This window comes from Thermobia domestica, chromosome 6 (assembly GCF_964235325.1).
Source record: "Thermobia domestica chromosome 6, izTheDome1.hap1.1, whole genome shotgun sequence".
NCBI classification, from domain to species: domain Eukaryota; kingdom Metazoa; phylum Arthropoda; class Insecta; order Zygentoma; family Lepismatidae; genus Thermobia; species Thermobia domestica.
Window position 1 is genome coordinate 6,057,933 of NC_137459.1, and position 24,569 is coordinate 6,082,501.

At 38.3% G+C, this 24,569-nt stretch overlaps 1 protein-coding gene across 1 annotated transcript in view; it reads left to right on the forward strand.

The window, feature by feature from the left end:
* Window positions 1-24,342, forward strand: part of LOC145687828 (MAU2 chromatid cohesion factor homolog) — a 71,158-nt gene extending 46,816 nt beyond the window's left edge. The window contains exons 7-10 of the mRNA XM_081761280.1: window positions 5,542-5,789; window positions 9,661-9,866; window positions 20,223-20,425; window positions 21,508-24,342. Coding sequence (XP_081617406.1) covers window positions 5,542-5,789; window positions 9,661-9,866; window positions 20,223-20,425; window positions 21,508-21,677 — 827 coding nt within the window. The 3' untranslated portion in view covers window positions 21,678-24,342. The remainder of the gene's footprint in view (window positions 1-5,541; window positions 5,790-9,660; window positions 9,867-20,222; window positions 20,426-21,507) is intronic.
* The last annotated feature ends 227 nt before the right edge of the window (window positions 24,343-24,569 follow it).

The window sequence follows — 24,569 nt, forward strand, 5'->3', positions numbered from 1 at the left end:
TAAATCGTAAGTACATTATATTATTTATATGCTGTAATTAGTGTTTTAAGAAAACTTTTTATCAGATGGAAAATTTGGTGAAAAGCAACGTTTTTATTCAGTTTTTCAGTTTGGATTTCATTCGCTTTTTAAAATGCTATTTCGTGTAAAACAGGAAGTGAGATATAGCTGTTAATAAAATAATTATGTCTTTTTAGTCAAGAATAATAAATAAACATTTTTTCAGAAAATCTTAAAATAAATTAAGTGCAATTTCAAAGAAAATCAGTCTTATGTATAAAAGTAACCAAGAAAGTTCTGTCGCTTTTTGCGTAGGTCTGCGATAGTTGGCCCTAACTGGCGGCCGGGTTTCGTCGAGTCGAAACATATATCTCGCGTCGGGGCATTGAAGTACCACCGCGTAGCAGCGACCAGCGAGAACTTCGTCTTGGTCCGCACTTCTTAAATTCTTCGCGGAGAATCGTGAAGGGACCAACACGAACTGTCGCCAGACATGTGCATGCGGTTATTATTATATATTATTTTTTGCTGACGAATTGTTCCTAAAGTGAGCTCCGAGGGTCAAGAATAACCTCTGCCTCAACATCATGACGTGAAAAATCTTGAGGTAAGTGCGATAATTGTATGAATTTAGATGACAACTGTCGTCGATCATTAGAAAGTGAGTATGCGAAAACTATGAAATAAAGTAAATAGACACGCGTCATTTTGTTACAAAATTACATGGCGAACACATTTTATCTAATTCCAAACAGTTATCGTCGAGTATACACGGTTAAAGGAGCACTGTGATTGACCAAATTAAAAAGATCTTAACGATTTATCCCTTTACAAGCAACGTTTCCTTCATCGCCATCGTAGCGAAGTAGGAAGAACATTTGCCTAGTAATCATAAGGTTGGTGGTTTGAGTCCCCTTCGGGGTAATTTTTTGGTACTTTTTAAAAGTGTTTTTTAGACTCACCTTAATGTAACTAAATCACACATATAGCCGATTTAACATTTTGGGGGGGTAATTTTGTGGTTCATTGGCGTTTTGTCGCATCTCTGCCGCTGGTGGCATAATTTTCAAAACGGTAGAGGGGCCACCGGGGATCGTCGCTGCGGCGCCGCCAATGTTTGGCGTGATGTCGCTAATTGCCCATTTGTGGTCCACCGACGCTTACGGCATGGGGACAATTCAGTGTGAGTGGCGAAACCATTCAGCAGCACCTTCAACTGAGGAAACACTAGAAGTTGGGTCGATGGGTCCCACATGACTTGATTCCGGGTCAAAAGGCAACGCAAGCAGACACCTGTGTTTCTTTGCTGTCTCGTCTGAGGAAGGAGCCATTTCTGGACAAGGTGTTGTCATGTGATGAGAAATGGGTCCTGTACGAAGTTCCACGGCGCCGTCATAATTGGTTAGCATCCCATGAATGGTTCCAAGACAGCCGAAACCAGTACTACACCAGAAGAAAGTCCTCCTGTGTGTTGATGAACTGCTCGTGGCATCGTGCATCGGGAACTGCTACCAGCTGGTCATCTCATCAATCCAACTGTGTACTGTCAGCAGTTGAGCCGTGTTCAAGAGAAACTCAAAACTCCCAAAGGGGTCCTTATGTTACAGGACAACGCTAAGCCCCTCGTGGCTAGGATGACCCGGGACACCATTTTACGCCTTGGATAGGAAACACTATTGCATCCGCCATACTCCGTGGACATTGCACCGTCCGATTATCATCTGTTCCCTTCCTTGGACAATCACTTTAAAGGATGACAGCTCAAATCCCAAGTAGAGGTGCAAAATGCACTTGATAACTTCTTCACTTCACGGAACACCAACCTCTACCGCGATGGAATAAATGGCCTTCCAGAACGTTTGCAGAAGGTTGTCGATCTATTCTTGATCTTCCAGATACGTGTTAGGTGACATATGAAGGTCCGGAGGTGGTGAGTGAGAAAGCGATAGAACTTTCTTGTTTACCTATATAGATCGGTTCTGTGTATTGAAATAGTTATGCACAAAGGTATAATGTTTGTTCGGGGGCAGTAGTTCTTGGTTAAACATAATACAAACTATCTGTAATATAATTTATGAAATTACTATTATTAATAATAATAATAATAATAATAATAATAATAATAATAATAATAATAATAATAATAATAATAATAAGCTAAAAGAGTGTTTTTAGTTTTCCGGAAGGAAACCAAAATTTTCCAGTTTTTTTCAGGCTTCAAAAACACTAGCTGTAACACATTTTTTTTTTTAGATTGTAGCTGCCCCCCTTCAAAAACGACGGGCCCCTCCTACAGAAACCTGCTGGCTACACCCCTGGTCTTAGGTGACATATCGATGTTCTAAGGTGATAGGTCAAAAAGCGACAGAACTTTCTTCGTTAATTTTATACATACTATGTAAAACTACTGTATAAGTTCTAGTATCTCGAGTTCGGGAAGTCGGAATGTCAAAATTCCTTAAGATTCGTGTTCCTCGTGCTCTACTTTACAAAATATATAAAAATCAGGTGGGGTCCAGTTTGCTTCCCTGCAACCGAAAAGTACCTTGGAAGTGTCATCAAAGAAGTAACTAAAAAAAAAGTGCAAATGATCCCAGGTCAGTATTTGTAACACACAAGCTCACATCAGTACTTACGGAGTTCTAAACCGTAAGAAAGTGGGAGGAAACGGGAGCAAATAAAAAAAAGTTGAAACACAGACATAAATCAATACAATTGTCTCGATCGATAGATGCTTTCACAATTGTTAAAAGGTGTAATTAAAAACATTGGTTTCGGTTTTGAAAACCGCATTTGCGGTTTCGGTTTTGAAAACCGCTTTTGCGGTTTCGGTTTTGAAAACCGCTTTTGCGATTTCGGTTTTGAAAACCGCATTTGCAGTTTCGGTTTTGAAAACCGCTTTTGCGGTTTCGGTTTTGAAAACCGCTTTTGCGGTTTCGGTTTTCAGAAAACCGGTTTTCTCAAAAACCGAAAACCGCAAATGTCACAAAAATTCAACAGCACTAGTTTGGATCATTCCTAAAATTCTTATTATTATCTTGTCAATGTAGCATAGGTAGTATAGCGTTTCCTGGTTTTCAATTTGCACTCGGATCATTTCTCTGTTCCAAAGTTAATAACTTTTATAACTTTTTATTCAATTTTACGATATGAAAAAGTTGAACTTAGATTCCAAAACCTACCGAAAGTTGACATGGATCTAGAAGCAACAAAGAGCATTATATTCAGTGAAGAAATTTCTAAGAAAATAAATTCCTCTAAAGGATATTTTGTGGCCATTTGTGTTTATGTACGTTGATAATTGTAAAAAGAGAACACACGTGTGTGTGGAATGAAATTTGTGCTAACAGAAAATTATTACAGCTCTAGAACAGCGTAGCTCCTCTAATGCTGATAAGTGGTTGTGGTGTAAAGTCTCCATGTGTTGCAATCGGAACCTCTATACGTCGTGACATAGAATCACACCAGCCTTGGATGTGTTCCGAGAAACCGAATGTTACGTTGCTTGTAATTTTATCCATATTATGAGACAGCAATTACAAAATATATCTGCTTCTACAGAATAGACATATACCGCAAAATCTTAGTCGAGTTTTCGGGAATAACACCGTATTCTTATTTTTCTATGTGTAATTGAAATCGTTAACATTCTCTAAGGCTTTTAATTCTCACTTATTTTGTTTTATTAGTACTTTTGTTCCTTGTCCGAGGCTAGGAAATACATAATTTATACGGTTTACCCAACATTGTTAGGGTTGTCAAGTCTAGGAGGCTTAGGTGGGCGGGTCATGCAGCTAAAATGGAAGAAAGTAGAAACGCTTTCAAAGTCTTGAGTGGAAGACCAATCGGAAAACGACCATTAGGAAGACCTAGGCGCAGATGGGTGGACAATATTAAGATGGATCTCGCAGAGATTGGAATACAAAGTAGAAACTGGATGCAGTTAGCTAAGGATAGAAGTCAGTGGAGAGCTTTTGTGAACGTGGCATTGAACCTCCGGGTTCCATAGGCCATAGAGTTAGTTAGTTAGTACCTTTGTCCTTTATTTGATTTTTCCATGACAAGACACGATATATGTATATGTATATGTATATATATCGTACGAATTCAACGAAACTTATCCGATCAGAATCAAAATTGGCCTTGACCTTGACCTGTTATATAAGGTGTCAAATATGTACAGGGTTTTGGTTCCTGATTCACGGGCGGTAAAACTTCAACACATATTTTCGAGAACAAAAATGGCAAAGCTGAACCTCTCCAATCGGGTTAAAACTTGGCATGATGCCGGACCTTGACTTGCCATATAGATTCCCGAGTTTTGAGTGCTCAAATTTTGAGTCACATTTGCGAAATCAAATACAAATCATTGACGGACTGATGCGATCGGGAACAAACTTGACATTTTGCTAGCCTTTTATGTGCAATATTCTCAAGCTTTTGGTTTTCCACTTACAGGTGGTCAAGTTTTGCTTCATATTTACGAATATATATATATACACACAATGAACTCATGCCATCGATATCAATCTTGGCATGGTAGAAGACCTTGATCTAGTATGTAAGCGTTTGAAATATTATGTTGTGCAAGCTTTCTGTTCCTGAGCTGTGGCCGCTCATATTTTCAGTCACATTTTACAAAGAAAGAAGAAGATGAAAAAAACGGAAATCATGCGATCTGAATCAGACTTGGCATCGTGGTTCAAATTTTGAGTCACATTTTCAAAGAAAGAAAAAAAAAATCAACGGAACTCAACCGATCTGAATGAAACAGTATGGTACTAGGCCTTGACTTGCTATATTTTGTCGCGCAGGCTTCTTGCTCTTAAATTATAAAGAATCAATATTCTAAATCGATTCATTTGTTATAGTAAATAATATAACACACAAAGAGTGAAAAAGTGCATGAGTGGACCGGCACTCGAACCCGGGATCTTCGGTATACCATGCCGATGCGTTAACCACTATGCTACCCAGTTCGTTTCCCAAAACATCCACTCATATCACATGGCTTGTATCACGGCCTAGCTGTTGTGCTTAGGCAATCCAGTGTCCACATATTGAGAACACCTTTTGGCAATTGTAATATTAATATATCTTCTTCATATTCTCTACACTACTAAAGCTATATCCGTAACTTGTAAACAAATTATATGTCATTTTAACTGCAGCTTTTTCGTTAACATTGCGACGGCAACTTCAAAATTTGAATTAATTTTACATGCTTTATGCTAGGTGTGGGTGTATATGGAGAAATTTGAAGCAGAAGCGTATATTTTGAGAACGATTGCCCGTAGTTGAAAAATTGTCTATTTGAAAAGCGGTGTGGTTGCAGTAGAAGTTGGGGAAACATGAATAATGATTGGTAGAGCCCTCACGTATAAGTGTAGTGTGCAGACACGGCTGAGAGAAATTTGCATGGTTCTCTTGAGTTCCACCAATTACTTCATGATTTACTTTTGTTTATGTCCGTATCCTTTTAGTGTAGACTAGCAGTGAGATACATATGTTGTTTGTTGCACGGCATTCCTTTTTTTCCAGTTGTGGATAACAAGCCCATACTCTGCGTTTTCCAACTGATGCTGCTGGAGCATATTGTGATGTGTCGGATGGTGATGGGAAACAAAACGTTGGCGTTGCAGGAAATTTCTCAAGCATGTGGTCTGTGTCAACAGAATCCTCGTCTTTTAGTTACTCATCGACCACAGCTGCATGCATTAATCGGTCTGTATGCCATGAGCATGAATTGCATGAGTTCTGCAGAAACGCAATTTGCAGCTGCATTACAGGTTAGTAAGAGTTACTCAACTCTTTAAAATTGTTCATTCAAAATTATCAGTTTATAAAGACATAACTTACAATACTTGCTTAAAATTTATAGGATACTCATGTTTTGTGTTTATTTTCACATTGTTTAACTAGTTTTGCAAGCTTTGTAAAGTAGTCCAATCATTATGATTTGATCCGTCTTAAAGTTGAGAAGTAAAGTCATTATTCGACAGTGTTGCCACGTTGTCCAAGAAAGAAGGTAGGAACTACAGATGTTTTGTTGAAATAGAAGTCGATAAAGCTGTATCTGCTGTACTTAAAAATTACAGTCTCACGTAGATGAAGCCATTTTGGTCGTGTAATATGGGAATCTTTACTTATTCATTTATTCATCACATAGCCACAAAATTTTGTCGTTCGATGTGTTGCTCAAATTTGATTTAATGGTCGTTTTCTAGAACTTACGTGTACGAGGCTGTCAGGAAGTAACCTTAATTTTTGTGTACATTTAATACATACCATACAAATGAACGTACTGTAACCTTTTTACTTTTGAATAACAATAGCAAAGAAGAAATTATAATTATTCGAAATTATAGAAGCTTCGATCTCCGGCCAAGTAAGTTTATGGTCAACAACATTGTGTTCGTGGGTTTTCTCGGGGTACTCCCGTTTTCTCCCACTTTCCCATTCCACCGATTCTCTCTTCCATCATCATTCAATTGCCTTAATCCAGTGGCGGATCCAGGGGAGGGGCGATCGGGGCTATTGTCCCACCCAGAAGAGGAAACTTTTTGATTTTGTATATAAATAAAACTCATTCAAGAGTTTGGAGCTCTTAAAAGTACCTCTAAGTAGCAGTATTAACCCCCCCCCCAGAAGTCCGTCCTGGATCTGCCCCTGCCTTAATCATTCGTCTTCCTTAGGCTAGCGGGCATAATACGTATTATATATACAGATGGTGATAAGATAATTGGAAACACCTAAACGAAATTGCCACTTACCAGATTAATATGGTGTCGGACCAACTTTCGCCTTCAGACCAGCCTAGATGCGACGTGGGATGGAGACATACAGGTCGTGAATGGTAGCAAGTGGAATTTTACACCATTCCTCGTGCAGGGCATCGGCCAGTTCTGTGAGAGAGGATGGAGGTGGAAATCGTCGCCGGACTCGTGTTTTGAAGACGGACCACAGATGTTCAATTATGTTGAGATCTGGGAATTGGGCGGGCCAGGGGAGGTGTTGAACTTCATCCCAATGTTCCTCAAACCACGCTGCTACAACGCCAGCTGTGAGAATGGGTGAATTATCATCCTGGAAGATGGCGTCATTGTTTGGGAACAACATCCGGACCATATAATGCAAGTGGTCTCCTAAAATTGCGACATAATCGTTGGCAGTGATTCATCCGCTAAGTTTGACCACAGGACCCAATGAAAACCATGATATGGCGGCCCACAGCATCACCGAACCGCCGCCATGTTTCACAGTTGGGCGGAGACACTGCAGATCATAAGCTTCTTTGGGCGTTCTCCACACATAAACACGGCCCGTGGTTGGGAATAGGGTGAAGGATGACTCATCCGACCATATCACACGTTTCCAGTCCTCAACGTTCCAAGTTGCATGGTCGCGGCACCATTTGCGGCGTGCGAAAGCGTTATGGTCCTTGATGAGCGGTTTGGCCCATGCAACACGACCCCGTAAGTTCATGTCATGTAATTCGCGGCAGACTGTGATTGTCGAAACAGGGTGGGGGAGGTGCTGATTGAGTTCCTCCGTCACTTGCTTCGCAGTGGCACGACGGTTCTGCGTGACAATGCGCTTTAATACCCGGCGTAACCTGTCACTCATGATTTTCTTTCGCCCACTGTTCGGCTTCCCAGATGTGGTTTTTCCGTGTGTTTTGTAGGCCGTCATCACCTTCGACGCTGTCCCACGCGACATACCTAACACAGTAGCCACTGCCGTCACACTGACTCCACATAACCGCGCACCAACAATTTGCACTCTTTGAAAATCAGAGAGGTCTCACATTTTACACTACCTCCGTCTGCTGCAGCCACTGGACACTGCTGTTCCATTGCGCCTGACGTAGTATGGAGACCGACCTAACACACCACCACCAGCGGTCCGGCACTTCGGGCGCCACGACACAACTGCCAGCCCATACATCTGACGTGTTGCCAACTACAGGTGTTTCCATTTTTCTGATCACCATCTGTATATATATATATATATATATATATATATATATATATATATATATATATATATATATATATATATATATACGAGTATATACTCTGTTGTATTAGTGGGCCGCGGTGGCTCAGTGGTAGAGCGTTCACCTCTGGTGCTTGGGGTCCCGGGTTCGATCCCAGCCCCCGCCAAGTGAACTTTGTGGTGGACAAACACCGTGTGCGTGGGTTTTCTCGTGGTTCTCCCGTTTCCTCCCACTTTCTTCATTCCACCATTTCATTCATTATTCATCATCACCGTCTCCTTTAGCCTAACCGGCATAACCGTGGGACGTCAAACTCAAAGATTTCATTTTTTTCTGTTGTATTAGGATCACTTCCGATCGGACGGGATTGGTTTCCATTTTCGTTAAATTGAGGTCCATAAAATCGAGGGATGAGCGTAATTTTGTTCCGCTTAACAACTCAGGAATGACTGGCACATCGGAAGGTTTCAGTTTGGGTGATATGTGGAGAGTTTGCTACCACTTTAAGTGAAGAAGCTTCGGAATTAGTTCACAATGATAGTTCAGTACTAAAGAATTCTGTAGCTACATCGAACTACGCGTAGTACCCATACTGCCATACAGAATTGATTTTATCAATTTAGAAATCAAACTTTAAATTGTTCTACTTCTGTACAGTCGCTTGGAAAACTGACTGAATCCTACAATATTTTATGTTGGAAAAAGAACGTAAGAACAGGGCTGGCTCTACGCAATTTGCCGCCCCGTTCAATGGCATTATTTGCCGCCCCGTTTCTCCAGAAAGAACAAATCTTAAAAGACACGATTTTAAGTATACTACCCCATAATGAACAACGAAGGCGAGGGAAAGTGCACTCGCAGGCAGAATGGCCTAAAAACTACAAATACAATCTCATTTTTTCTTTAAATAATAGTGTATTGTGTTAGAAAAAGATAAAGCAAAAACACCTGCAGAGCAAAGATGGTAATTCTTTTTATAGAATTCAATATCGAGCTTCAGTCACACTATATATGTTTGCAATTCCAGTGGAACTGGCTCTTTTATCTTTATTTCTTGGTTTTCCGTCTACATCTGTTAATTAAAAAAAAAAAAAAGAAAACTTGTCTGCACCTTCAATGATAAGGTTGTGACAAAGACTAGTTTTCATATCAAACCTGCGATAAATAACTAAATGGAACAGGTGTTCGCTGCTGTTCGAGAATTGAGTTCTTGTATTTGACAACAATTAAGCAATTCATACTGGGACTGGTTTGACCATTTGCTTTAGCACCGTCCTTATGACCTTAAACTAATGCGACCTAAATATGTCTTTTATGAATGTGGTATTCAAATAGAAGGTCAGTGTAGTAAATTTAACTACCACAATCCTGAAGTCTGTTTCCAACAAGAAATATTTATTTTAAATAATATGGTTACGATACATTTAGCCGCCCCTCGAAACTTGCCACCCCATGTAAATACATGTGTTGCACATATGGTAGAGCTGGCCCTGCGTAAGAACACGTGGGTATTATAGAAAATGTGTGTGTTATAAGAGGACAACATAAGGCGAATCTCACCTTTCTTTTCTGAACACAACAATTTTTACTATTAATTGATAGATAGTAGCTACATGACTAAGTTACAAAATAATATATTGTATTTTTTTTAATCCATATAGACATCTCAGGAGCAAGTGCTAAAGACCTTTGTCAATTTGAACCTTGCCATTGTTTATATACGAGGTAAACATGAACAGAAACTCCAAGCTTTGATGGACGTGATAAATGTTGGGAATTTACCTGCCTATTGTCATAGTCTTCGTGCCGCTGCGTACTACATTCAGGGATTACAAGCCTTCTTCCAGGCGCGCTACAATGAAGCAAAGTAAGTAACAGTTTTCGTAATGTGCTTTCCAAAAATACCATGTTTATTGTTGTTACTTGAAATCTAATACAGGGTTATTCAAAAAGTGCGCCGGTTTTGTTATATCAAATTATGAACTGACACACATAGTCATACGTCTTGCAAATAAAATCAGAAAAATAAACACACTGCTGAACAAGACTGCACTTATATAGTAAAAACACATTTACACGTGACGTTTCGATCTTCTAGTCAAGATCCTCATCAGACGTACACTCATTCGGTGCCTCATATCGCCGTAGAACCGCACGAAGTCGCCTGACAGTAGCTGCATAACATTATCCGTTCTGATAAAAAAAAAAAAAAAAAAAAAGTGTTCACAATTAGCACATGTTGCCCTATAGTAAACTGCTTCATGGCTAGACAGAGAGTGAAAAAATGCGAGAAATTCAGACTAAGGCGACAATCGGGATGTTTGTGTGTAAAGCAACAATATAAAATAATGTTGGCAACGGAGAAACAAAAATTTACCAGACGATCCAAAGCCGGCGCCCGTTTTGAATAACCCTATACTTGAATATGCTAATGATGAAGCAAACCAAATTCAGAAAGAAAGGAATTATTTGTTTAGTTTGATTATTTACGCAATCGTTTGCATCATATACGTACCATTGTACGTATGGCTTGATGACAAAAGAAATTCATCACCCGTTTTGAAAGGTTTCTGTTCATTATTATAGCATATTTTAATATTTTGACTTCCATAAATAATCTCGTAATAGTCCAGGAAGTCACAACTTTGTATAAAAGACAAGTGGCCAGATATCATTTCGATATTGATCATTTTACTAAAATAATTTTGCATTACATACATACTGTATATATTTGTATATATATCGGATTTCTAAAAATGGCGCCTACGGACCACAGAGCATTATTCTACAAGTCAAAATAAAGCAAAAAACATATGTATTTGTATACCTTTCGAGTCCTCGTTTGGAGATGCAAAGTTCACTATGTGGCAGCGTTGCAAAGAAAGAACGATAGATTAGATCTACCAATCTATCAAATAGTTATATCGATTTATTTCCAGATGGCAGCTAAAGTCGATATTGATTGACACTAGCATTACTTAGTGTAGCAATCGATTCAACTGCTTCTTGTATTTGTAGATTATTGCTAATGGCTCCAAGTTATTCTGCGACGTTGCCACATTCTGAAATTTTAATTCCCCATAGCGGCTGAAAGAGGCCGCGGAGCGCATAACATTTTGGCCTGTGGAATAGTGCTCTGTGGTACACGTACGTGGGCGTCATTTTTAGAACACCCGATATATATACTGTATATAGGATGTTTCCTCCGTGACTTTGGGTAAAACTTGGAGGGATGGTGGATAATGACAAAAGGGACAATTTGAGATACGGAACCAGTGTCTGGAAGTGTGTCGGTTTTGAGCCCACCAGGAAATTTGTCCTAACGATACAAAAATGTCCATAACTGGAGAAAGAATTTTAATATCGTGATGTCAAGGGTAATATTTCGTTTCTGGACATGTAGATTCCATTTATGTAGAGATGACGTAAGATGCACTTAGAGATGACCTGCCACTTCCCTAAATCCGCCAGTAACACGTTATAAGCTGTTAGTGCGGCATCAAGACGCGTGTCTCGCAGTAGCTTAAAAGCGATCCTGGGAAACTGAATTTTTGGATTAAGAAATATTTGCGTCGTGACAGACAACTGAGCGATAAAGAAGAGCGACTGTAGTTACTCTCGTAATATCTACACCCGAGGCGAAGTAGTCTGCTTTAACGCAGTACACATCTTCGACAGCGATTAAACTAACCCAACACCGTTTGCAGTATCCACATTTCCATTAGACCCATGAAGCTTGTTACTGGTCATACGTACTCGCAGGACAGACAACTCCCTTTTCCCAAAAAATAGCATTACATAACGACGACAAATTGAAATAAGAAAATAGTGGTTTGCAACTCCAGAAATATCCAAATTTCCTCTAGGAATAGCCTTGTGGCGCCCCTGTCTCCAGGTTTCTTCCAGGCGTACTTCTAGGGTGGTAAAGACTCCCGGAATTTTCCCACCACCTCCCAAAACTAAGATAAATGAAATTACGATTACGTTCCACTCTTGTACTGATGACATCCTTTAGTAGATAATGTCCCAGTGCAGGCCCTCATATATTGATTTTGCCTCCTCCTGAAGAAAATCTGGAATAGGATTTACACTTTTCCATTCATTTTTATATTAATGGAATCTACAAATCCATCAACGAAATATTTCTGTAGACCGGACATGGATCTCACAATTCGTTCTCCAGTTATCGTCATATCTGTATCATTTTGACAGATTTTTGGGGCTATAATTTTTGTACAATATTGTAAAGATTTCTCGGGTAGAGCAATAAAAATGTACCGTAGATGCGGGCTACTTGGACCCAATCTATATATATAAAAGAGAACGTACAAATCCTTTGTCCGCTCATCACGCTAATACGGCTGAACCAATTTCTTTTATTTTTGGGGGGTTATTAGGATTTGGACCCTAGATGGTTTTTATCATATCACTTTAATTTTCAATTACCAGTGTCTTGAGATAATTGACCATTCAGGTGTCCATTACGTACAAATCCTTTGTTAGTTCATCATAGGTATAAAAATAAACGTATGTATATGCAACCCGCATGACCGTGTCACTCGGCGGGTTAACATAAATGACAGGCGTTATAATGGTTTTTATCATATCACTTGAAAGCGAAAAAGTAAAAATTATCTAAGTAACAAAGTTTATTGCGTTCGGGGGTGACCGCAGCGAAGCGGGGCGGGTTAACATAAATGACAGGCGATATAATGTTAACATTTACTGCAATCTTCTATGGTTTTTATCATATCACTTGAAAGCGAAAAAGTAAAAATTATCTAAGTAACAAAGTTTATTGCGTTCCGGGGTGACCGCAGCGAAGCGGGGTGAACGCTGCTAGTTTTGCAATAAATTCTTTCCTTCGGCCTGTTTTCATCCACGAAAACTCGAAAGTTATTGTCATAACCCATATTAAGTGGAACTACAGGCTTTATTGTACATATCGAGAATAGTTTTAGTTACATATATTGAAAACAAAGCACAGGCGATTATTGTAAAAAATGGGTCCTAGTAAGACTCGCGTTCGGGCTATTTGAACCCACCCCCATATTTTCCTACAGAAAACCATTGAAATGTGCTCTGAAACTTAGGACGTAGGTATTCCAAGAACAACACTTTTTATTTACTGCAAACCACAAAGAGAATATGTTAAGAGGTACTACCAAATATAATGACTGTAATACCTGATTACGTTTTTTTCTATAGCTGCACGAGTCCTATCTATATTAGCAGCGAATCTAGTCATTGACTGGAGGTGCAGTTTCTAAAATAACTTCACCCGATCTCGACTCAGAAGATTGTCTTAGAAAGCAATGACAGATCTCCCATGCACGGCTAAATAGGACTTCACAATAAATCTGAAATCAAGTTAATTAACGAGAAATCCGAAATCACAAACTTTATCAAGATGACTACCGAAGGCTAATTCTTTTTCTTCAGTGAACACTTTCAGATGGCCCGGATTCTGCCTTGACCTGTTCTTTAATCTTCTTTCTATGGTAGAACGACTTATCTTGAAGTGAACTTCTGTTTCTTTTTGCGACATTTTCCCCAACTGAATTGCTGGTAAACATTCTTCAAGCTGTTATGAAAAATCAGCATATTTTCGACCTGCAGGCAATCTTTTATATTGATGTACCATTTTGTACCGGTACCCTTAAGGAAATAATGAAAAGTCCTTACTTGTGTGACACGTGACAACAGACCTTTATTTTTCATTGATAAGGATAACAAAGGATGGGGTGGGTTAAAGATAACAAAAGATGTGATGGGACAAAATATCCATGTTTTCCAGGTCATATGTACACACTTCATAAATAATGCAATTACGCACACATCTTATTGTATATGAGAAAGTTTACCATGCCAGTTTCATTAACCTATATGTAACTACTTAGCATTGGTTCCACTTCCTTGCAAATAGTGTCCACACATAAAAGTTTGGCGGTTAATAAATAACACTCTTTTCGTCAACGACCTTTCTCACCGATGCTGCTCAATCGTAGCCTACTACTGAACTAGTTTCAATGTGTGTACGCCTGCATTGTGATCCCATCTTACGGATCTAACTCTGAACTCACTCATTATTGCATTGCATATGGGACTTTAAACGAATTTTTTGTATGGGTCCAAGTAGCCCCTTAAGGGTCCAAATAGCCCGCATTTACGGTACTCGGGAGTTGGACTTTCCCTTCACCCTTTTATTACAAAAAGTATTTATGTACACAAATTATAACAAGTATTCCTCTAATATTTAGGTAAGATTTAGATAGGAGCCCGGTGACCAAGCGTCGTGAGAGGGGTGTAGATTAGGTATCTCTCTCTCGATGACCGTGCGTCGTGGGTATAAGGATAGGTACCTCTCGGTGACCAAGCGTCGTGAGAGAGGTTTTAGGTGTTGTGATCAATCCGTGAAGATTGATGTTGGTCGAGGTGTGCAGGTCCTTTTTATTCTGTCTTGTCGGCTTCTATCGTCGATTCTCGTCCTTCCGACTGTTGGCGATGGTGATCGACTCCTCTTCGGGAATGTCGTCTGTTTGTTTGTGTTCATTATCAACACATGTAGTTCACACGTGGTTATTGCCTGGTACGGCAACGTGGGAATCCTCACAATATACTCGTAATATCGTATTTCCTTTGGGTCTAACCTTGCGCTGCCCCTGTTTCGCATCCATTTGAGCACAAATGGAATCTACATATCCAATAACGAAATATTACCCGTGACCGCATGCCAATCCCATACTCCAGTTATCGACATTTTTGTATCATTGGGACAAAATTTGGCGGGCTCAGAACCGACCCATTTCCGGACACTGGATTCGAATCTCAAATTACTTTTCTTCGTTATTATCCATCATCATTCTAAGTTTTAGCGAAGGTTAAGGAAATACCCTATATATGTGATGCGGCAAACTAAAAGGGACTACTTGTCGGAAAAAATAATTTTACAGGAGAGCCAAATAAATGAAGAAAGTCAATTTTTGACATCAATGCGTATATTTTTTAAAAAAAAAAAAAAAAAAGTTAATGGATTTTGTAAAGGACATTTTAAAGAATATTTTAAAATAAGCTACATCTCTTATGTAATTTAAGTCAATAAATAAAGTGATTTTGTATTTTGAAAAACTTTTACCTTGTTTTTCTCACAACAACCCTTTACGATAGTTAAGATTAGTCAGTTTATGAAAAATCCAATTTTTAAGATGTATTTTTTTTTTCTGTAGAGGTATCTTTTTGTTCAGAATTTTAGGATCTATTCAATGATGGTAATAACTCCATTTTGCAAATTCCCGACAAATGGTCGCTTTTAGTTTTCCGCATCACACACACACACACACACACACACACACACATATATATATATATATATATATATATATATATATATATATATATATATATATATATATATATATATATATATATATATATATATATATAACAACACCGACAACGTTTGGTAGGTGATTCCTGACACCAAGATAAGACAAAAAGTATAGACCAACCAGGGTGCACAAATGCTCCTTTTTGGAACTGCCGAAAACATGAAAAATGAACTTTAAAGATCCATAGCTCCGAAACTATGGGAACTACCGTAGTTGGGTCAAGGCTTCAATCAGGAACTAGCATTTGTCCTATCCAAATATCCATGTTTCAGAATCTTCCGGTACTTCCACAACAATTTTTATACAGAGAGTTTGGCTATGGGCGTATAATTTGAAGTACTTACCAACTACATCTAGAAAAATTGTCGCGGAAGTACCGCAGCATTCTAAGTGAAGTTTTGACCCGACTCCGGCAGGTCCCATAGTTCTGGAGCTATGGGCCTTTTAAAGTTTACTTTTACATGTTTTCGGCAGACAATAACTCCCGAAAGGAAGCATTTGTGCACCCAGATTGGTCTGTACTTTTTGTCTTATCTTGGTGTCAGGAATCACCTCACAAACGTTGTCGGTGTTGTTTTGAAACATCCTGTATATACAAAAAGATACGGCAAAATTTCAAGGGTAGATTCCTTATGGATAGACAAACAAAAAAGTTCATATGACCATATGCCAGAAAATGCATCGTTACAAAGTTACGGCCATTGAGCCACTTGACGGTGTGAAATAGTCACATTTTGGTTGCCTTCAATGTGATTCAATTTAAACCTCAATAACTAAGCCCCTAATTAAGCTAGGAAGATAATTTTGGTATCAATGCGTTCCTGAAAGACAAAGTTTTCGCCGATATGCATTGTCTTTATGTGGGGGATAGCATGGCGGACGGGGGAGGGTAAAGTACGTGTTTTTTTCGTTTTTTGCATCAGGATTTTGATAATAGCATTCCTTCTCTCTTGGGGGTACACTCATAAAAATTGGTATATGAAGCAATGAGATAGTCCACTATATGGTAATATCTTGTATGTGTACTTGTTGCTTATATGGGGGAAGAAGGAAGAGGACATATTTGGCCATTTTTTTGAGTCTCAATTTGAAAATTGCATTTATTTTCAGGGTGGTTCCATATAAGACTTCTACGCAAGTACACATGCAGGATATTACCATATAGTGGACTACTTCATTGCTTCACATACCAAGTTTTATGAGTGTAGCCCCGTAGGAGAAGGAATGCCATCCCCAAAATTCTGATGCAGAAAACGAAAAAGTACGTACTTTACCCTCCCCCGTCCGTGGTACCTCACATACATAAAATGCATATCGGCGAAAAGCTTCGTCCTTCAGGAACACATTGATACCAAAATTATCTTTCTAGCTTAATTAGAGGCTGAGTTATTGATATTTAAATTGAGTCACATTGAGGGAGGACCAGAATGTGACTATTTCACACCGTCAGGTGGTTCAATGGCCGTAACTCTGTAACGATGCATTTCCCGACATGAGATCATATGAACTTTTTTGCTTGTCTACCCAAAAGGAATCGACCCCTGAAATTTTGCCGTACCTTTTTGTTACACCCTGTGTATATATATATATAATATGTGTGTGCGTGTATCGAATTAATGAAAACATATGTAGCTTGGAACACTTATAATGTATGAAATGGTATCACTGAGAATGCATGGACAGCGCGTAGCAGTTGTTGGTGTGGTCGCCTGTAGTACGTTAGGTGGGGTAGAATGAAGCTCTGTTGAAGCTTGCAGACTTATGATGGTACAGTCACGAAAGAAAGTATTCTTCAGTTGACAAAATTTCTTTCCCTAATAACTCAACAAAAAATAACCTAATAGAGTACCGATTTTGGCAAGTCATCCAATTATAACTATTCTAAGGATAGCAACAGAAGATCCAAATCAATTCATTTGTTCCCGAGTTATTGATAAAAGAAAATTTGTCAACTGTCAAATACTTTCTTTCCTGTGTGTACAAACTGGGAGGTGTCAAAGAGGCCAAATTATTGGTACGCGATTAGGTATCTAAGGTGGCCAATGTGTTAGATGTGCCGCAAGGAACAGTGTCCAAGGTAATGTTGGCTTACATAACTCACGGCTAAACAGAATGCTATATGTTCATAGGATCTTTTATCGTTTATCCGGTGGGTGTCAGGAGTCAGCTTCCGAGGTTTGTTACATTAATGAAGTTACACCCTGTATATATAGTGATAAACTAGCTATAGTGCCCGTTCTACGCACAGTAAGAGATACAATTAATTTAAAAATATTTGAAACCTGTACAAATAATCTATTTTGTGGCATAGGAAAATTGTTGATACAAATTCTAACTTAATAAGAGTTTTTTTCGTTTCCTCCTAAGTCGCCCCTAAATGATTTTGCATAAGTCAAAATCTATTTAAGTCACTTTCTTGTAGCTTCATCCCACTACTTGCGATTTATTAGATAAAATCGTTAGGCATTCCCAAAGGTGAAGCAGCGAAATCATTTTCTGTTTTGCGAAACCAATGTATTCAGCCCATTTTACTTTTGCACCTCTCCATTTCCAGAAACCATTTCTAAATAACTTTTCTCAAAATCCACACCGAGATCTTATTCGTAGCCAGATCCTTTTCGCATTCAGAAACGATAGATTTACGCCATTACATCGAAACTGTTGCCCAAAATCGGCTAAATCGCCCACGTTTCACTTCTGCTAACTTCGTGCTTTAGTCACTCGTATTACTCATATTGAATTTCTGAAACTAAATAAGATTTCTATTTGCTAGGAAAACTGAAATAAACTGTGCCATTATGTGCGGTGATTGGATGAAAATCCGTTTTACTCGTGCTTAAATGTTGAAATTTGCTTGCTTCGAGAACGCCAAGAAGTTAGGAACAATAACTCAGTCTATCAAATTTCATCTCATTAGGTTAAAATCTCTGTAAGTGCAATGATCACTCAGTTCAACATTGGTATTTCGCGTTTATATATGTTTACTAACAGAAATCTCCGTTCTTAGCGTGAAAAGACAGAAGATTCATGGAAGATATTTGAAAGATCTGAGCGTTCTGGCTTCTGGCTCAATTAACTCCTCACAACTTCGAATTCATTGAAGTTCCGAATCCCTCTAACTAACTTCGTGTAACAAAATTGAGACCTAGCTATATTGCGTTTATTTTACACAAAAACACTAGGACAAACGATGGCTCAGTGGTTGAACGCTTACCTCTGGTGTGAGGGGTCCCTATTTCAATGAGTTTGTGGTAAACAGCATTGTGTCCGTGTATTTTGTTGGTGTTCTCTCGTTTCCTTGTACATTCGTAAGTTTTTGCCGAAATTAGCTTTTCCCTTAAAGGAGTTTTGTGAAAGACAAAACCTAGTTAAATCTTTTTCTGCTGCCTGGAAATGGAAATTTCGGCCTGTTCCATGGCAATGATTAAAAAACGTTAGGCCGCTTCAAGTTGAATTTTCCCAAAAGTCACTTCTGAATGATTCTTTAGAAAACTCCCATTCTCTCTCCTTAATTATTCATTTTCTTTTGCCTAAAGAGCACAATTGTGGGGCCTAAAACTAGTTATTTTTTTCTTTTACTTTTTTGCGAAGATCGTAAATTCAACCGATTTGATAGAAAGTTTAATAAAATCATTAGTTTCTTCGAAATGATTTTCCACAATTCGACTTAAAGATTCTTGACGAACTAGAGTTTTATCTAAATCATCTCTCGCATCCGAAAATAGTAGCCTCATCCATTCCATGGAATAGATAGCCACTTTTTTCGAAATGTGGTTTTCCAAATTCGACCCTAAAAAACTTTCGAAAAGTCAAAAAGTTAGTTAAACCATTCTCTGGCACCGAAAACGAAAAATCACTCCATTTCGAAGGAAATGAGGCAAAATCGTAATCTTTGCCAAAATTAGGTTTTTCAGTTTCCCCAAGTATATTTCCCCAAAGGCGAGACCTACTTAAATAATTCCCTCTCGCCTGGAAACGGAAATTTCACTCTATTCCATACCAATAATCAATCAAAATCGCTAGGCTGCCCCAGATTGAATTTTCCTAAAAGTCACCCCTGAATGATTGTTAGCCAACTCTATACCTAACCGTAGCCAAATCACTTTCTTGCAACCATTGAATTAGTTACATTTAGGACTTCGAAAGTACATTAGATAGGTTTCCGATCCTGCTTTCAGCATTACCAATAGTGAGTTCCTAGTACTGAATGACAGATTTCTATATTCCTTTTAAAAATAAATAAATAAATAAATAAATAAACAAATAAAATGTTCCTTTTCGCCGATGTGGTTTTACCGTAAACTTAGTATATCATCACCTTAGCCACTGTCCTTCATGATTACAGTCTATATCATTGTCTTCACGCTTGCAGCACGTAACCGAGCTCCAACAATTTGCTCTCAGTTGGAAATCAGAGAGGTCTCCCATTTTGCACTATCACTGTCTGCTCAGTTCAATGCACACTGTCGTTCTACTGAGTTTGCTCTTAGCACTATTAACAGCCCGGCGCTGCAGTCGCCTCCTGACCCTTGTCAACCCAGGCATCCGATCTATTTCCACTAAGTTAATAATTATCTGCATGTTATTAGTTAAAAATAACATTTGCTAAACACAACAAAGTTTCTCTGTGAAAAGTAACTTTTCATATTGCATTGATCAGAAAACAGTTTATAGTACCTTAAGAACTAATACAGCAGAATGATTCCAGGTAAGTCCAGTATGTAGCTACGTTAATACTTGGCTGCGTGTATCATTAGAAAATGAACAGTGTTTCGACGAAGTCTTTTTCCTCTACCATTTGCTTCAATTATGCCTCTTTTTTAATCTCCATCTAGACGGTACCTGCGAGAAACTTTGAAAATGGCGAATGCGGAAGATTTGAATCGATTGACCTCTTGCTCGCTTGTTCTACTTGGTCATATCTTCTTGGCGCTGGGCAACAGTCGAGAGAGCATGAATATGGTAACACCTGCCATGCATTTAGCCAGCAAGATTCCTGACGTCCACGTTCAGCTGTGGGCATCTGCCATCCTTCGAGGTAAGACCATATAAAAGAAATATATTCACAGGTTGCGATATATATTCATAAAGTAGAAGCGATATATAAGAGGATTTTGTTCGAGGTTCTAGAAAATATCCATGTAGGTATTTTATACATAGTTTATTCTTTCGAGTCTGTTGTAAATGTCTACGACGGCGAATTCGAGTACCAAGTATGAAAGTACGTCTTTGTTTAATAACATACAGACTGAAAAAGTGATTGACTGGACCCGGACTCTCCAGCCTACCGTGCCAATACGTTAACCCCTGCGATGCAGAGTGTTTGGCTGTTCTGGGCGGCGTAGTGGTTAATGTATCAACATGGTATGCCGGAGATCCAGGGTCATTCACTTTTTCACTCTTTGTATATTATTGAATTCTCATCTGTAGCTCAGTTTTAGCTCTGGTGCATGGGGTCCCGGGTTCAATCCCAGTCCCGCCAAGTGAACTTTGTGGTCGACAAACACCGTGTGCGTAGGTTTCCTCGGTTTTCTCCCGTTTCCTTCCACTTTCTTAATTCCACCATATCATTCATTTCTAATCATCACCGTCTCCTTTAGTCTAGCCGCCAATACCGTGGTACATAAAACTTAAAGATTTCATTTCATTCTTTTATTTTTTTTTTAATTCGCATGTACGGAGGATTTGATGTGTAAATATAAGTTTAAATTTTTTGTTCTCTTCTTTCATTACTATATCGCACATCCGGTGGAAGAGTGTTACAACTCAAATAAGGGAAATTTTGAGATCATCGATCAAAAGAGAAGAGAGAGAGAGAAGCGAGCTCTACTTGATGGTATTTTTGCATAAACGTAACTAAACAAATTAACCACTAGATGGCAGAAACACAAGTATTTCAGGGGGCGATTTTGATAGGAAAAAAAACTTTAAAAATTATGTTCCCATAAATGTGTATTTTTGACTTGTAACAGTGTTCCACCGGGTGTGCGATATGTCTTCGTTTGTTTGTACCCTTTGATTCCCAGTTGAAAATAACGTTTGAATGTTTTGTTATAGTAGAATCATTCTTTACTTTGTGATGTTAGTAAAAATGTCATTTTTCGGTTTTCTTTGTCGCAGATTTATCTCGTTTGTGTAATGATCCAACCAAAGAAAATGAAGCGTGCCAGATGCATATGAATTTCTCTCAGATGTTGTTGAAGGAGCATTTAGAAGCCTCCCAGATGCCAGAGCATAACTTAATTGAATGGACGGAGGGTAACTTCCCAGTGCCTGTAAGGAATGCGTGAGAGGACATCGCAAGTGTGCACCATTAAGTACCTGCTACTGTTAACCGGGACAGTTTTTTAAAAAGCTTTATCGGGTGGGGGAAAGGATTTAGTCAAATAGTTTTCTTTTATGTTGGTGATCAGGCATTTGTGTAATGCGTACTTTTGAATAATAGACAAAAACAGGGTTTTAAAAAGTGCACTTAACATTCATAGCACATTAACTGTTACACCTCATGAAGCATTTAATATTGTGATATTATTCAGAGTGAGAGGAAGAGTCCAAATAAATCACTTCTGGCAACCATATTTTTAAGATATAGTAATTAGTAAGGTCCGGATTTCTATGAATGTCATATTTTTATCCTGGTATCTTTTTAACATGTGTAGTTAAATATAAACACATTTCTTTCTCTTGTGAACACAAAAGTACGGTTTATTGGTCATAAAGATTCATATTTGTACCAGATTTTTGCCAGTGATGTAAAAGCATATTTTTGGTCATACTTTAGGGGAGTTTCACTTATTATTTAGAAATATATTTGTAAGTATTACCAACGAAGTTATTTACAACTTTTTTTATAGAAACATTTGGCCTTGTGTAACGCAATTTAAAGCAAAACTAGAATGTGAAAGGCAACGTTCTTGACGTTGTGTAGTATGAACCACATTGGAAAGAGAAATCACCTGAACGTATCACTTATCTTTCTCATCCCTGGCAGTGATACCTGAAGTCCATTTTCTTTGTTGCATATTGATAGAAAATATTTCCATCTACATCCGGGGAGAGACTAAATACACGGGTAGTGAACGTAGCATTGCAAAAATACTGGTAATGTACATTCAGCACGGGATCCCGGGGGGATTTGCCCCAGGATCAACCTATGAAATCATCACTGATAGTTAGTACTTATGACAAGACCCATTTCTTTTCTTCACGGAGCGTAGAGGTATTTTTCTAGTATGGGAATTATTTGACATTCGCTGGAGATTTTTAGGTCATATTTTGCCATTTTAAGGCATATTTTGGAAACTTTCAGTTCATAGAAATCCGAACCCTAGTAATCAGAGAAATTGAGCGCGAGTAAAAGTAAAATACTTGGTAGGAAGTACAGCGCGGATCAAAGTATGGTAAACTACCAATTAAGAAAAACGTTCTTTTTTTTTATGACATTAAGTAAATCGCATTTTCAGAAATTCTAACTTTCTGAAATTAATGTGGAAAAGAGTTTCCAGTATTTTGAAATCAAATATGTATAAATTGTAGCTTAAGGAATGTAAACGTGAAACTGAAATAGCAAACTTTAATAGCAACAGAAAGTTCATTGATAAGATCTCCTTAAAAAAAAAAAAAGTGTATAAAATCAAACATATTTTCTTCACAAAATCTGTACGCCGGATTTCATGCAAAATGACTGAGTAAGAATATTTTCTGCAACGAATACTGTTCAATTTGTCCCGTCTCTCGGCAGCGTCCACTCGTAGTAAGATCTGAATTGATTCCACAACGTCTTTGGAGTAAGACTGGCTATCACTAACACCCAAATCATTTCATTTAGCTTTTCTTTTATTGTAACGCTCTAAAGCTCATCAACACCTACTTGAGCATGTGAGGTTGACAAGAGGAGAATAATTGAAAACATGAGTAATAGTGGCTGACGAACTCCTTAGTTCTATAATCTGGATGTACAGGGTGGACACATGTTTGGCTGAACGGGATATCAATTCAGCTGTGACTATTGGATATAATACTTCCTTCCAGTGATGTGGTGGCTCAGTGATAGAGGGTCCACCTTTGGTGCGTGGGGTCCCTGGTTCGATCTCAGCTCGCGTCAAGTAAACTTTGTGGTGGACAAACACCGTGTGCGTGGGTTTCCCCATTTGCTCCTACTTTCTTCATTCCACCATTTCCCATTTCATTCATTTCTCATAATCACCGTCTCGTTTAGCCCACACCGCTTAACCGTGGGACGTAAAACTTAAAGGTTTCATTTTTACAAACTTTTTTTTTACCAGACACTTACCAACTCTCCCCAAGTTAGAATTGAGATAACTGACCCTCGCAGCAGTCGTCCATCCTACAACATACTTGCTACGGGGAGAGGAGGGGGTAATGATTTTAATAAGGAAATTTACGTTGCAGTATGCAACTACCGGTGTACAGATGTCTTATAGAGTAATCTTTTACGTGATCTAAATAAAACAAAATTAAAAATTGTCAAAAATTTGATCAACAGTAAGTGAGGAGTATCTGAGTGGGTAACTCACGTTCTTCCTGTGAGCGTTCGTTCTCCGGTGGGAGCACTTGTGAAGTGCACCTCGTTGCCAGAAGTGGATTTCCAAAGCCTTACAACATTGCCAACCTTTTCACTCAATTATTACAACCTGTTCATAGTCACCACAAAGTATTAATTGTAGAATTTATTTTCAGTTGCGTATAAAACAACAAAGAATAAGTTATTTATTACTAGTAATAGGTCTATAATACACACATTATTTGTTGTGGAAAATAATTTTCTCTGTGGACCAATATCACATAGCAGTTCTTCATTTATATGTATATATAAATTAAATGTTTTGTATTTTCAGAGATTTAATGTTGTGTCGATGGTTATTCCTTTATTGTTTCTTATATTTATAAATATTGTATTTTTAAATAATACAATAAAGATTGTTTGGCATTTTATTGGTTCGTTTAATCTTTTTTTGTCCTAAAGCAGAAGTTGTGTTTCTGATAGTGTTTACACAGGTAATACAAAAAGGTCGTATCATTGACTAAGATGTATTCAACTTAGGTACTTTATGATGATTCTGATTCTTCCGTTGAAATTACTTTCACTTTTTTTTTATGCTGCCAGATGTGCAGTCAACGACAAAATTTCTTTCCGTTTGGTAAAATTTATTCTGGGAATA